The sequence below is a fragment of the Augochlora pura genome, chromosome 7 (genome assembly GCF_028453695.1).
Source record: "Augochlora pura isolate Apur16 chromosome 7, APUR_v2.2.1, whole genome shotgun sequence".
Lineage (NCBI taxonomy): Eukaryota > Metazoa > Arthropoda > Insecta > Hymenoptera > Halictidae > Augochlora > Augochlora pura.
The window spans coordinates 38,550,891-38,564,812 of record NC_135778.1 but is presented as its reverse complement, the minus strand read 5'-3'; the positions used below and the strand labels follow the sequence as shown (position 1 = coordinate 38,564,812).

The following is a 13,922-nucleotide window of genomic DNA, read 5'->3' as shown; positions in this document are numbered from 1 at the left end:
ACAAATCCGAATAATCTTTGGACAAGTAAAGGAAAATTTATAAAATAAGCTTTATAAACAGAATAATTTCTATTTTTTAGTAACAATTCCTACGATTATTACAAATCCCCCACCTAATAATGCTCGAACAAGTAAAAGAAAATATGTAAAATAAGCTTTAATTTTAGCTTAATTTAAGCTTTAATTTTTATTATTAGGTGTCGTTTTTTATTAATAAAAAATGCCATCAATACCTAAATAAATTTTAAATTAACAATACCTGAATAAATAAGAGAAAATTTCATTTAAATATGTTCATTGGTCCAAACCGAAACGATTCGACTGAAGATAGCGATTATTATGCAACAACGTTCCTCCATGGAGATTACAACAATTATGGTTGCCGGGTGTCGATACAAAGGTTGCCGTCGCGTTCGCATGCACGCGGCGGGGCTCGTTTCACTTGGAGCTCGAAACCGGTAGTATACGAAATGAATCATCGATGCGTGTTCCGTGCGAAAGTGGCAGAAATGCATCGGCTCCTCCGCCGTGTCTCTCCCCCCCTCCCCTCTCTCTCTCTTTGCACATATGCACGTGCGCGGGGGCCGCGCGTAAGTGGCGACGCGCCGTCGACGCGGCCATTGTTCCGAAGAATTCGCGCACGTGCGTGGGTGTGTCACGTATGCGCGAACGCCTTGGAATCCAATGCGAGCGCAAGGAAACGTTCGATCGGGGGAATCGACGGCGACGGCCGATCGAGAGTGAAAATCTAGTTTGAACTGGGGGCTCGATAGAAATCGCGATTGGAAAACGACGCGACCAGTCGCGACGACTCCACTGTTTAAGAAAATTCCCCCGTTTAACCCTTTCGTTACGGCGAGGCTCCGCGAGTATAACATCGTCAACCAATTTCAACAAAATATTCAAACACTCAAATCGAATTCTTTACAACATTATTTCCACCCTCAAACAAAGGAAATAAAGAAAAGACCAATTTTATTTTCAAATTCTTTCTTGTCATTCGAACCAACAGTATAACATGTACAGAGTAAATGAACAATTACTAATTTTCGCTACATTTTTCCGCAAGAAGAATCTCTTAGGCACTGAAAGACAATTCCGAGTTGTCTATAAGATAACGCACGAAAATATGAATTTGCATAAATTATTCGCAGTCTATTGATAACGCTCGATCAATTTCCAGCATCCGACGCGGCCCCGCGCGAGAGCGGAGCGGCGGAAAACAGATTTGTAATTTCCCTAAGCCTACTATTAAATAAGTGTTCGTTTGTTACGGGTACAGCCAGAAATGTGGTTGCGTGTGTATGTACAATTTAGTCCACTGGCATATCATTGGTAGCGGCGGCGGCGACACGTTAATCAAATCATGCGGGACCGAGCACGGCGGTCTAGTGTTCTCAGAGATGGTCGTCGACGTGGCGCGGGTTTCGAGGAAGGAGGTCGATCCGTTGTAAGCGAAAGATCCGGCATAATCGAAAAATCGGTTATATAGGCGAAAAATCGGTCTTGAGCGAAAAATCCGTCAAAAGCGAAAAATCCGTCATATAGGCAAAAAATTCGTCTTAAGCGAAAGATCCGTCATAATCGAAAGATCGGTCTTAAGCGAAGCAAACGGCCCGACGGAAGCTGATCCAACCCCAGCGACGAGGAACAGTCAGAGACGCGAGAACCGCTTTAGCGACGAAGAAACGTAAAAATCGCGCGGTTCGCGGTCTCGATGGTTCGTCTTCGAGACGTCTCGTCTAAACAACGTCTAACCCGGACAATAATAATCGGCTCGAATATACTCGAAGAGCGACGAGAGAGGGATGATCGACCGAGGAACGTTCGATTCACGGAGGATAGGGTTGCGCCGTGCTATTCGCCGACGACCCTGTCCGAGATTTTACACCGCCGTTTGTTGCGTCCGATGTTCCACCCGGCGGCCATCACGTGGTGTTCTCCAGGTACCTCTTCGCCTCGACGGATCCGCAACTGTGGGAATAGCGGCCGCTGTAAGACGCCCGCGACCACGCGCCCGCCCTGTTCGAGTAACTGTTGCACGCGATCAGGGAATTCATGCCGCTGGGCCTGTCGATCGGCACGCCCTGGCCACGTCCGCCCCGCCGCATGCTGCCGCTACGGGATCGCTCGCTGTCTGTCAGCGGTATTCTCAGCTCTTCCGTGGCGCCGATCTCCGTGTACTGTTTCCGTCTTTGCGTGCAACTGCTCAGGAACATCGCCGCCAGCACGCCCTGCGAAACAATACAACCGTGCTCGATTTACACGATCATTGGACTCGTTGCGTTCCGCTTCGCGGATCCGTGCGATGTTTAACAACGGTTTTGAAGATGGTACGAAAGGGTTTGACAGGTCGACGACGGCGTCGATGGCGAGGATCTCTCGTGCGAGACGGCGCCCGAAATTTAATGACGTTAGATGATTATAGAAATTTAAAGAAATTGGATAATTATAGAAATTTAAAGAAATTAGATCATTATGTTAAGTTTGTAGTATGAAATTTAAAGAAATTAGGTAATTATAAAAATTTAAAGAAATTAGATAATTATAAAAATTTAAAGAAACTAGATAATTATAGAAATTTAAAGAAATTATATAATTATGTTAAGTCTGTAATATGAAATTTAAAGAAATTAGATAATTATAGAAATTTAAAAAAATTAGATAATTATGTTAATGTTCGTAATATTGAATTATACTTTTATTATTGAATTCCTGTTCATAATGTCGAGAGGAAATAATATAATTTTGTTTTAGCTATATTCTAAAATATATGCAAAGGTAAGTGATCGAAGGCGTCATCGTGTTAATTTCAAAATTTAAGGTTATGTTAGAAAATGTATGAGTTATTATGAGTTGTAGATTAGACTGTTAGATCCTTACTCAGCTATTTGTTAGTTTAGACTTGATCACTTCAAAATAAATTATTTATTGGAAGAGTATTTAAAGGAAACCTTACCACTATCAGATGAAGCATTACGATGAACATGCTCGCGTTCCTGAATCCTATATTGTCCATGAGGATTCCTGCTATGCTGGGCCCAATGAAGGCACCAAGGGCGAAGGTGCTTGTCCAAAGGCCGCTAATGAGACCATATGTCTCGAGGTTGTTCGGGAACCCGTAATCTCTGAACATTATTAATAAAACTGTATTAACAGATCGATTTTCGTATCGACGTGTTCTTACGAAAAATCAAACGAATTTACACTAGCACATTATATTTATATTTATTATATATATATTATATTTTTGATCATTTATAATAGAACTTTACGTGTCATTATAAATACCAACGTTAAAAATAATAAATAAAATATAAATATATATAATAAAATGAATATTTGTATATAGTATGTATACACAATGTTGTATACATAGAACATTCTATGTATACAGTGTTGGGTATTCGAGTCTTCGATTATCTTGAATGGTTATCAATGACTATTATTTAAGCGAATTATTTCAACTGAACATAAGTGAGAATTAAGCACTTATTAACCTAACTTAAACACCTGAGACTAGTTATATGTCTTTCTTTTGTTAAATAATATTTGTTAATTGCGGACTTACATCGACGTTCTCATGGCATCCGTGAAACTGGCAACCAGTTGCGCAGCCATGCCCAAACCGTGGATGACGAGACCGGTGATGGTTAACCAGATGATAGTTTGGCTCGGTATAAAGGGCGCTGGTCCTACCAAGCAGAACCCTACGCAGACTAGGATGCACCCTGCCGCCGTAGCCACCTGAAAATTGCAATTATAATTAATAAAATTCTAAAATTAATATTAACACGATTATTATTATATACGGTTATTATATAGTGACCAACAATTTGGAAGTGATATAATTAGAATTAATATGATTGTTATGAATAAAATTCGTATACCGAAGACAATTAAATTTTTCACTTATATCGATTGCTTCTCTTTTATTTCTTTATTAAACTATGAATTTCCATCAAAGTAATCTTCGAATCGAATAACGAGAAATAAATGGCAGAACAATCTCTTCATTTCCCCCTTTTTTGTTCAAAGTGCTTTAACGACGAATTTGAGTGACATTTCGATAATTACTTTCGGATGGGAATGCTTGTCGCAGAGCCAACCCCACGCCGGAGCGGTGATGGCGTAAGTGCCGCCGTTAAGGACGAACATTAGGCCCAAGATTACAGGACTCAATTCGAATTGCCTTAAATGCGGCTCCAGCGTGGCCTGCAGGAATCCTATGCTCATGCTGGTTGCAATTATGGACGACGTGGCGACCAATACGCCGGGGACCTTGAGAACCTTCGTCACACCTAAAAAAAACATTAACATTAGCAGCGCTATACGAATATTAAAAAATAACGCAAATGTTACTTTTAGACGAACTCGAAATTAAGAATTATTGTAGTTGGAGAACGATTAAAATTCTTAATAATGCGAGTTGGGTAAAGTGATGGTTGTACAGTCGGGGATAAAAGTATTTGAACGCTGTTTAAAACAATATAGTTGTTTTTTAAGGTCGACTAAATAATTTGAATTTTTTGGAGATTTTACAATAGTTAGTTTATTGTACAATAAATGAAATTCTAATTATTAGTTATAATTTTGTAAAGAAATTATAGAGAAAAATTGAAATTATTATAGGTTATTTTGAAGAATATTCAAAAATTCATTGAAACTTTATAAACAAAATTTTCTATAAATATAAAAGATTGTCAGTTATTTGTCTGCTTAATTTATTGCCACAATATATATTTCAGTTGCAATAATTAGGAGCTTTTCGAATCAATTTTTTAAAGAGAAACGAAATATATATTTATTACTTGTCTACGTTTATTTTAATGTTTAAACGTTGGCGAGAGATGGGAGCATAATTTTATTGCTTCAAATAACGGAATAACATTCATACTGAACAGGCTATTATGTACTATAAATCTCCATCACGAATCAGATTCGTCAAACTGCAGCAAGGGGTTAATAAAGGTTTAGTGCTATATACCGGGTACCTCGCCAGAATTTTCACCTTCATTTTTACCGTCACTGTTCATTGCAATTACGCGACTATTGTACTTAATATTATAACGTGATTATAATTAATATTGCAACGTTATTGTACTTAATATTACAACGTAATTACAATTAATATTGTAACGTAATTGTACTGAATATTATAACATAATTACAATTAATATTATAACATAATTACATTTAATATTATAGCACAACTATATAATTGATTTTAGCGTTAACAACTTAATTATTTCAATCTTTACTACCATCAAAAACGGAAAACACTTTCTCTCCGATATTAACAACAATTTAAAACTTTTCTTAACATTACTAATCGCAATCACAAAAGCAAACGATGGATTTATGAAAGGGAACAAAGTAAAACTTGTACGATTATTCTCAAGATATCACATTATCCGACTAATAAAGTATAATGGTTGGTAAATGAAATATATCGCAAGGAAAAATAAGTGAAATTCGTTGAACTACATTCAGTCAGTTATCGTAGTTACAAGCTTTCAGCGAGTAATGAGCATCGTTACGCGATAAGGGAGAAACGTACAATTCCGATCGTGCTTCATTGGTAATATTAAAAACTCACCGCCCGTGGATTGTGTAGCCTCGCTGCTATTAGGATGAACCGGTAAAATGAATATGGTCATTACGGCTGTGGTAAACAGTGCCGAGCCCAGGACGACGAACGGGGTGACGTAGCCGCCGACCTATTTTGAAAATTCGATGTTCATTAGCGAAAACGGAATGAAGAGGCAAGAGGTCGATCAGACAAGAGATTGATCAGACTAGAGATTGATTAGACAAAAAATCGATCAGACAAGCGATTGATTAGACTAAAAGTCGATCAGAAAAATCAATCAGAAAGAAAATTCAATTAGACAAAAATTCAATCAGGAAAAAGGTCGATCAGACAAGCGATTGATTAGACTAAAAATCGATCAGAAAAATCGAATAGACAAAAGATCGATTAGAAAAAAATTCAATCAGAAAAAAGGTCGATCAGACAAGCGATTGATTAGACTAAAAATTGATCAGACAAGCGATTGATTAGACAAAAAATAGATCAGACAAGAAATGGATCAGACTAAAAATCGATCAGACAACATCGAATAGACTAAAAATCAATCAGACACAAATTGCTCAGCCAAAAATTAAATAGATCAAAAATAACTCAGAAAAAAAATCGATCAGACAAAAAATCAATCGTACAAAAAATTGATCAGACAAAAAATCAATCGTACAAAAAATCCATCAGACAAAGCTTCCGAAGCCATTCGGTTCTCGTTCCCGACAACGCCCGAGCTTACGGTCGTAATAAAAAAATCACCGCGCGGTTAAGATTGTATTTCATGGGATAAACAACGGATCAATAAACCACCGTTAATATGGCGGACGTAAGGTGACAGAGATTTTCCAGCGTCTTATTGTTTTTACCTGATAGAGGGCGCCGCCCACCGTGGGCCCGACAATGAGGCCCAGCCCGAAAAAGGTCTCGAGGCTGGCGAAGGTCGTGGCCACATTGTCTGGGAACTCTTTAGCGATAATGGCGAAGCTGGCCGTAAGGAAGGCCGCGTTGCCCATCGCCTCGACGATCCTAATTACAAACGAGAGAACTATGAAGGGATAATGGCCGTTGACCTTGTCCAGCAGACCGAACAAGATCGCGCATGTGCCCGTCGTCAGTATGCCGCCGTTGAATAGCAATTTCGGGCCGATACGGTGCAACTGGAACATAATAATAATAATATTGATAGTTATTATAAACGTTTTTCAACTCCTTGTTTTGTAATATCGTGACTGTTTTAAATCGAAATCGGATTGGACTTATTTATCGTTAATTATTATAAAAATCATTAATTCTAAAGATTTCTATATTTTTGAAGACTAGCAGCTACGTTTTTGCAATTTTCTTTTCTGGCCCATGAAAGTCGAAAGAAACATAACCTTTAAAATTCGTCGTCTAGATCTATGGTGAAAACTTTGAGACATTAATTTCTGAACTATTCGCTGATAAGCATATCGAGCTGTTTCACATTCACACTCTTTGTGGGCGTCAATGTCGTGTGGTGCAATAATATTCCGCTAAAAAAGAGATTGTTTAACCCCTTAACCTACGATTCGAGCGGTGCCGGCGGCGCGTGCTACAATCAATAATTCTGTTTACAATTGTTTCGCGGAAAAACGAAAACTAGAATTACGCAAAAATAATGATTATTAAGAAATGGAATAGAACGGGCCAGCAAGTTGCTATGAAATGTGCTTTTAGTAAAAATAAATAAATAATTCTCTTCGCAGCACTCATCTACTATTTTATAACCCAAATAATAAAAGCATGGAAATTATAAGATAAGTATCATATAGATTTTTATTTCGTTTCTTAATAATTATAATAACTTGGAAAAAATATTTGCAATAGATTCTCTAAATTTTATTAAATATTTCACTGTTTTGTATTTGACCTATCTATTTTTATTACTAATGTATAGGATCTGTAAACTCTAAACATTAAATCTCTAAACAATAAATTGATAACAATTAATATTATTACCCACAGCAAGCAACGAAATTATCGCTAACATTATATTCGATATTATAATTTTATTGCGATCTCAAGCCGAGTTTCTTTACAATGAGTAAACTATAATTAATACCAATACTATCTTCCTCTTCTCGGATTCTAAAATAATCGTTCAGATTACATTTTAAGTGGTTTCTGTCTGCGAGACATTTATCAAACGTCGGTTTATAGTGTTATTTTATAGTGCCGTTAGTATATATTAAAACGATCGTTTGACCATGTTATGCGATTGTTCGTTTAGATAAGTGTTTTATGTCGGTGCCGAAAGAGAATATAATCATAGTCGTGCGGTATTTCGTCAGGGTAGAACGAAAACATTACTGATAAAGCGCGTCGCCTACGGGAAGGCAAATTATCGACATTCGTGCGCCGATGTGTCGCGCGTACGTTCATCAGGCGTTGCTGGCACAGTTCGATGTCGCCTTTAGGATATCGACATTTATTTAAATTAGTATTTTATTTCACTAGTTTCATATTTTTGGTTGAATAGTTGAATAGTTAATGTTAAATCGCGTGTACTAAAAAGCAGTGTAGAAAATTATAATTTCAATCAATTTATCATCCTATTGTGAACCCACTTTTGTATCATTAATCTTTGATATTATTTATTAATATTGCAAACAATCCCTGTTTTGTGTTTTTAATATTTTTTATTTCTTTTTCAACAACACGCGATATATTGCTGAATTGATAATAAAAAATGATTTCGATAATATATGAGAAATTCCATAAGTATTTTGCGTTATGTTTAGATATTATAGGTACTATAGTTCAATACGTGAGCGATTATTAATAATTTTACTTACATACTGTCCATATACAGGGCTGATAATGAATACAACCAATTCGAAGATCCCAAAAACCAAGCCATACTCCGAGGGAGATGCACCTTTCTTCTCAGCCTGCAAACATAAGAAAAATTAGTGTTAAAATATGTTAGGAAAATTATTTTGTTGTTCAAGATATAACATAGAGAAATGGAATATTTTTATAATTATACCACTGACCATGGTCATTGATTTCTTTGAGGTTATTCGTCAAGTTTTTAGCGTATCGTTTTGGAGATATAAAATGTTTTAGTATTTTAGTGTTTTAATAATTCGATGTTTCAATGTTTTATTGTTTTATTGTTTTGTTGTTTCAGTATTTTAATGTTTCAAAGATTCAATATTTCAAGGCTTCAATGTTTAAATGTTTAAATGTTTCAATGATAAGTGTTCCAATGTATCAATACTCCAATACTCCAATACTTCAATTATTTAATTTATTTAATTCACTAAATTTATCCAATTAAATAAAAAATATTTGAATATCCACATTAAATCTGTTTAATTTAATTGCCAAAAATTAAACGATTAGTCGTCGATTTAAATATACTGGTTCAAAGCGGATCGATATTATGTATCTGGTTAGATTGCGACGGTATTAAACTTAACCTTAAAACTTTTCCAAAAATGAGATAAACCTCGAATCGCATGAAAATAAATATTTTCATCAGATCGATCCCGTTTCAACCAGAGTTATTCTAGGAAGCTGACATAAGATGTATCGATGGTTGCTTTAACTTTTGGAAAAATACGTTCTGCCTCGTTGAATGTCAATTGACCGATTAAAAACTGCCGGCCGGAGATATTTTTGGACCAAATTTGTTGTAGCACAAATTTCTCCGAGATTAAGAAATCTCTACAGTCTGGTACTTAATCGGATGTTTATGTTCTGTCGCCGCAGATTACGGTTCATTATAAGTAATTATAATGCGGCTCTTGCCGGTATTAGACCAAGTATATCGCGTACTGCAGTTAGTGTGCGTAATCGTCTCACATTGACGCGATAAAAACTGTCGGCATTAAACGCACGTGTACCGTAATTCGCTTGGTTATGTCATTTCGCTTTACCTAGGAAATGTAACTGAGACGTGAAATTAAATTAAAAATAAAAATAATAAACAAGTTACACCCTTTCATTAAATCCAGCTAATTTAACAATTCTAACCATTTTATTAGTTAAAGGTGAAACTAATAAAGTTATTAATCTTGCCGTAAAGAATAAAATCCACAACGTTTGCTTAAGATTTAAAAAGGTTATGTTCAGTATATTTTAGGCATAATTTATTTATCGTACAGCACTGAATAGAGAGACAGTTTCACCAATAAATTAATACTGTTTTTATGATGAAAGAGCAGTACAATGACGCAACGTTATAGTAAAACCTTATTTCGTCTAACAATGATAAATCGAGTCGTTACTATTACATCATTATAGTTGTGAATGAATTCGAAACACAGTCGTATAAACTACTGATAGCTTGTCACGAGCATGAATCATTGTTAAAGAATTTTAGAAATAGATCTACTGATAACATCGTCGCCGCATTAGGGATTAGACAATGCTCTGCTAATCACTTGTAAAGTCTTTAAAGAGGACGGCTAGACAAAAGGGGTGTTAACGACCCCATCGAAAGCGCCATTAAATCTTCATCAATGCGCAACTATGTGTTTTATATTACGTTTGCAAAGTTTATAGGGCATCTCTGTATATTCCATTTATCGCGAACTTCAATTCGTTAGGAAACTATCGACGCGAATTGCATCAGGCGTTTGAATAAATATGGCGGCTTCGTGCAACTATTGTCAATGCTCGAGAAACATAACTGCGATTATTGGAGCATTGAAAACCTTTTGCTTTGCGTTAACTTTTTAAATGTTCTAATTGATGAGCAACTATATTCGCATCGTGGATCATTGTAATATTAATTTCAATTCGTTAATATTTTACGTTTCTTTTATTTACTATTTTGCTCTGCTCTTTTTATTTTTTAAATTTTCATTACTTTTTACTATTAAATACAAAAATCCTCCCGAAACGTGTATCGATGCAGAACGACCACTCGACGGAATCTTACGCGCGAAAGTACGCGCACTGTATATTGTATCGCGGTCGCGTATAGTTTGTTTACATATGGAGCGTTTAATTATTCGGTAACGATAACGAAGCATTCGAGACGCATAACAAAATAATAAACCTTAAGATTATGCTTCTACGTATTTAATGAAAATATATATATATTTTTTTTTTGTCAGAAGACGAGCAGCACATAATATACACCGTACTTCTTAATGAACCACGCGAACCGATAACTCGCGGCGTCCATATTTAACTACCCTAGACAGGCGACCGCTCGATAACAAACCATTAAATAAGAAACTTTTTGTCCAACCCGTTTTTTCCATTCACGCTTTTTCCTCGTACGCTTTAAGTGATTCGTAATCTGGCCGGAGCCGTGTCTCATTTCACTCGCGCCGCTCGTTGGCGGACGTTTGTTAGGTTATGCGGACATTTTCGTTACATTTTCGCGAATCCGAGAAATCCTTAGCACTCGAGTGGCGTCATTAAAATTACTGTGATACATTGCAAAATTATTTTTCATAGCCAAAGCTTAGATTTAAAAATTGTCAAAAGTGTAACTATTCACGAGACTCAATTTTATAAAATATTGTTATATAAAATGGAGACACTGGAAGGCGGAAAAATTATTTTAGATTTGCAGTTGAAATGGCTTCTCTCGAGTGGCGACTCTGCGGCGCCATTAAAATTACTGTAATACATTGCAAAATTATTTTTCATAGCCAAAGCTTAGATTTAAAAATTGTTAAAAGTGTAACTATTCACGAGACTCAATTTTATAAAATATTGTTACATAAAATGGAGATACTGGAAGGCGGAAAAATTATTTTAGATTTGCAGTTGTAATGGCTTCGAGTGCAAAGGGTGGTATTTGCCGTCGGTGATTGGTAAACCTTGTTGCCTATGGCCGATTGCCCTATTATTGGTTCGTTAAAACAATTCTACTCCGACCAGACTGATATGAAATCGTGAGCCGTGCCTACAAGAGATAAACTGGTAAACACTGACGACTCGTGACCTTAGTCGCAATTTAGAGGTATTGTCAAAGTTCACGCAGCCTCTCCGTGGAAGACGGAGAACCTCGTTAATAACAACGGGAATGATAAATGAACAACGTTGCTGCTGCAAGGATCGGCGGCGCAACGGAATGCCGCGTGTTTACACTTCGGAGACGTTGGCACTAATTCTTTGATTTTAATAGCGTTTCCATCGAATTTTGTTTTATTCAGTTCTTTTGTTATGTTGATCTTTTTTAATTCTGTGGATCCTGTTGATCTCCGAAAACCGAGATTTATCCAAATTAAGACGCGTGGTTCTTGTTTTTATACTCGCGGAATCGAAGCTAATTTTTTATTAGTTTTTTTTTATACGAAGTTAATTTTCGATGCAATATATATTCGGACAAATTCTAGTTTAATACAATGCATTTATTAAATTATTTAGATTCTGTATAAATTTCTCGGATTGGCTTTTGACTATTGACGCGTTAAATTCTAACCTCTTTACGTTCTTGACCACGTGTGTATACGTTTAGTTTTTTAAAAATTATGGTTAAGAAAGAAAGATTTTTCTTTAAATTGTAAATTTAACAATTGTCATTTTCTTCAAATTGTAAATTTAACGATTGCCCCTTTCTCTAAATTATAAATTTAACAATTGTCATTTTCTTTACACTTTAAAGAAAATGATTTGAAGAAAGAAACAATGAAATAGATTGCACTCTACTATGAAAATTCACCCCTGAAAGGGTTAAGCAGCCACAGTTCGCAAAGATTTTTTAGAGTGCTGAATCGCAAGCTATCAGAATGATGCAATTTCGAAGTCGATGTACGAGTCAATTGAATGCCGAGCAATTACGCTGTCTTTAGTTTTCTATCATTCTATTCCACTCTTCCGCAACCATAACTCTTCGTTATCTATAGCACTATTAAAACTGGAACTACTTTCTCACGAATCTCACGAGTTGGAGGAGACAAAAGTTCGAATAATAAAACAGTTACTATTTTACAATGTCTGGTCGCATTTTAATTAATTTCTTGGAGCATTGCTATATTTAATATTTATTTTTTGCCTTTGCAATTATAGCACCTAGTTGCCTTTGTAATTATAGCATCGATAAATAGCTGAAATATTGACCTATTAATCGAATAAGTTTAAACTTCTTTCTTCTAATTAATTTAAAGATCCGCAAGTGACTTCGAAATACTGCTTCCTATAAAAAATTCTTAAAACGCACGATTTTAAAGGCGAGGGTTACCAAGATCAAATTTAAGGTTACGTAACCTCGACCAGTATAATAACAAGCTCTCAGATAAACGCGATTCGATTTACATCGCGTTTCAAACCTATTTCAATCGCAAGGAATCTCAGCTGTGGAACAGTGCTACAATTGGAAAAGCGAGGCGAGAATGACCGAAAACAAAATTATCGCTCTCGCGTGTTTACTTGGTCCAATCGGGGTATTCTATCGGCGCGTGCCCGTCTCTCCTTCGTTTTCATCGCAACGATTCTCTGTCGTCTTCTGTCGTGACGCGAGGCCGCGTCGGATTCGCGACGCGGTGGTTGTAAAAGATCGGGGATGTTCCGAGTACAATTTGATCGCACCAGTCTCGTGTAAATTTAACCGTACCAGTCTCGCTTAAATTTCATCGTAGCAGTTTCATGTAAATTTAACCGTGCAAGTTTCGATTAAATTTGATGGTACCATTCTCGAGTACGATTTAAGCGTACCAGTCGCATGTAAATTTAACTGTACCAGTCGCATGAAAATTTAACCGTACCAGTCGCATGTAAATTTAACCGTGCAAGTTTTGATTAAATTTAATCACACCAGCCTCGCTTAAATTTAACCGTGCCAGTCTCATGTAAATTTAACCGTACCAGTCTCGTGTAAATTTAACCGTGCCAATCTCATGTAAATTTGATCACATCAGTTTCGCGTACAATTTAAGCGTACCAGTTTCATGTAAATTTAACCGTACCAGTCTCGCGTAAATTTAACCGTACCAGTTTCATGTAAATTGAACCGTGCCAGTCTCGCGTAAATCGACTTACCTCTTGGGGGTAGAACGGCGCCTGGAGCGAGACGCAAATAGCGTTCGCGAAGTCGGCGAGGCTGATAACAATGAGGGTGAGCCATTGCCTCTTGGTGAATTGAGCCATCATGGTCCCGACGATCGGCTAGAGCACTAATTGCTCCCCCGTCACTGTCTCTAGCAACCCTCTCTACCAACTATCTCTCAGTGTCTACTAACTCTCTCTCTCTCTCTCTCTCTCTCTGTGTCTAGCAACCCACTCTGTGTTCAGCGCGTAGTCAACGAACAAAGGCTACCGTCCAGCGTGTACTGCCGCCGCGTTACATCCGGATCCGACTGGCGTCGGGCTTCTTCTTCTTCTTCGCCTGCCTCGGTCCACTTATCACTGCTAT

At 36.8% G+C, this 13,922-nt stretch overlaps 1 protein-coding gene across 1 annotated transcript; it reads right to left on the bottom strand.

The window, feature by feature from the left end:
- Window positions 1-1,928: 1,928 nt before the first annotated feature.
- LOC144472869 (MFS-type transporter SLC18B1) lies at window positions 1,929-13,660 on the bottom strand. Its single transcript, XM_078186282.1, has 8 exons — window positions 13,550-13,660; window positions 8,398-8,493; window positions 6,448-6,738; window positions 5,600-5,720; window positions 4,078-4,301; window positions 3,572-3,747; window positions 2,960-3,128; window positions 1,929-2,234 (listed from the first exon to the last, which is right to left on the bottom strand). Exons 1-8 carry the CDS (start codon window positions 13,658-13,660, stop codon window positions 1,929-1,931), a joined length of 1,494 nt encoding a protein of 497 aa, XP_078042408.1.
- Between the last annotated feature and the right edge of the window lie 262 nt (window positions 13,661-13,922).

Excerpts from the sequence above, each read along its gene's own strand:
- LOC144472869 (XM_078186282.1), bottom strand. The coding sequence starts at position 13,660 with ATGATGGCTCAATTCACCAAGAGGCAATGGCTCACCCTCATTGTTATC. Across the intron at positions 8,494-13,549 it reads CGCCGTTCTACCCCCAAGAG|GCTGAGAAGAAAGGTGCATC; the intron begins GTAAGTCGATTT and ends TTATGTTTGCAG. Across the intron at positions 4,302-5,599 it reads GGCTACACAATCCACGGGCG|GTGTGACGAAGGTTCTCAAG; the intron begins GTGAGTTTTTAA and ends TGTTTTTTTTAG.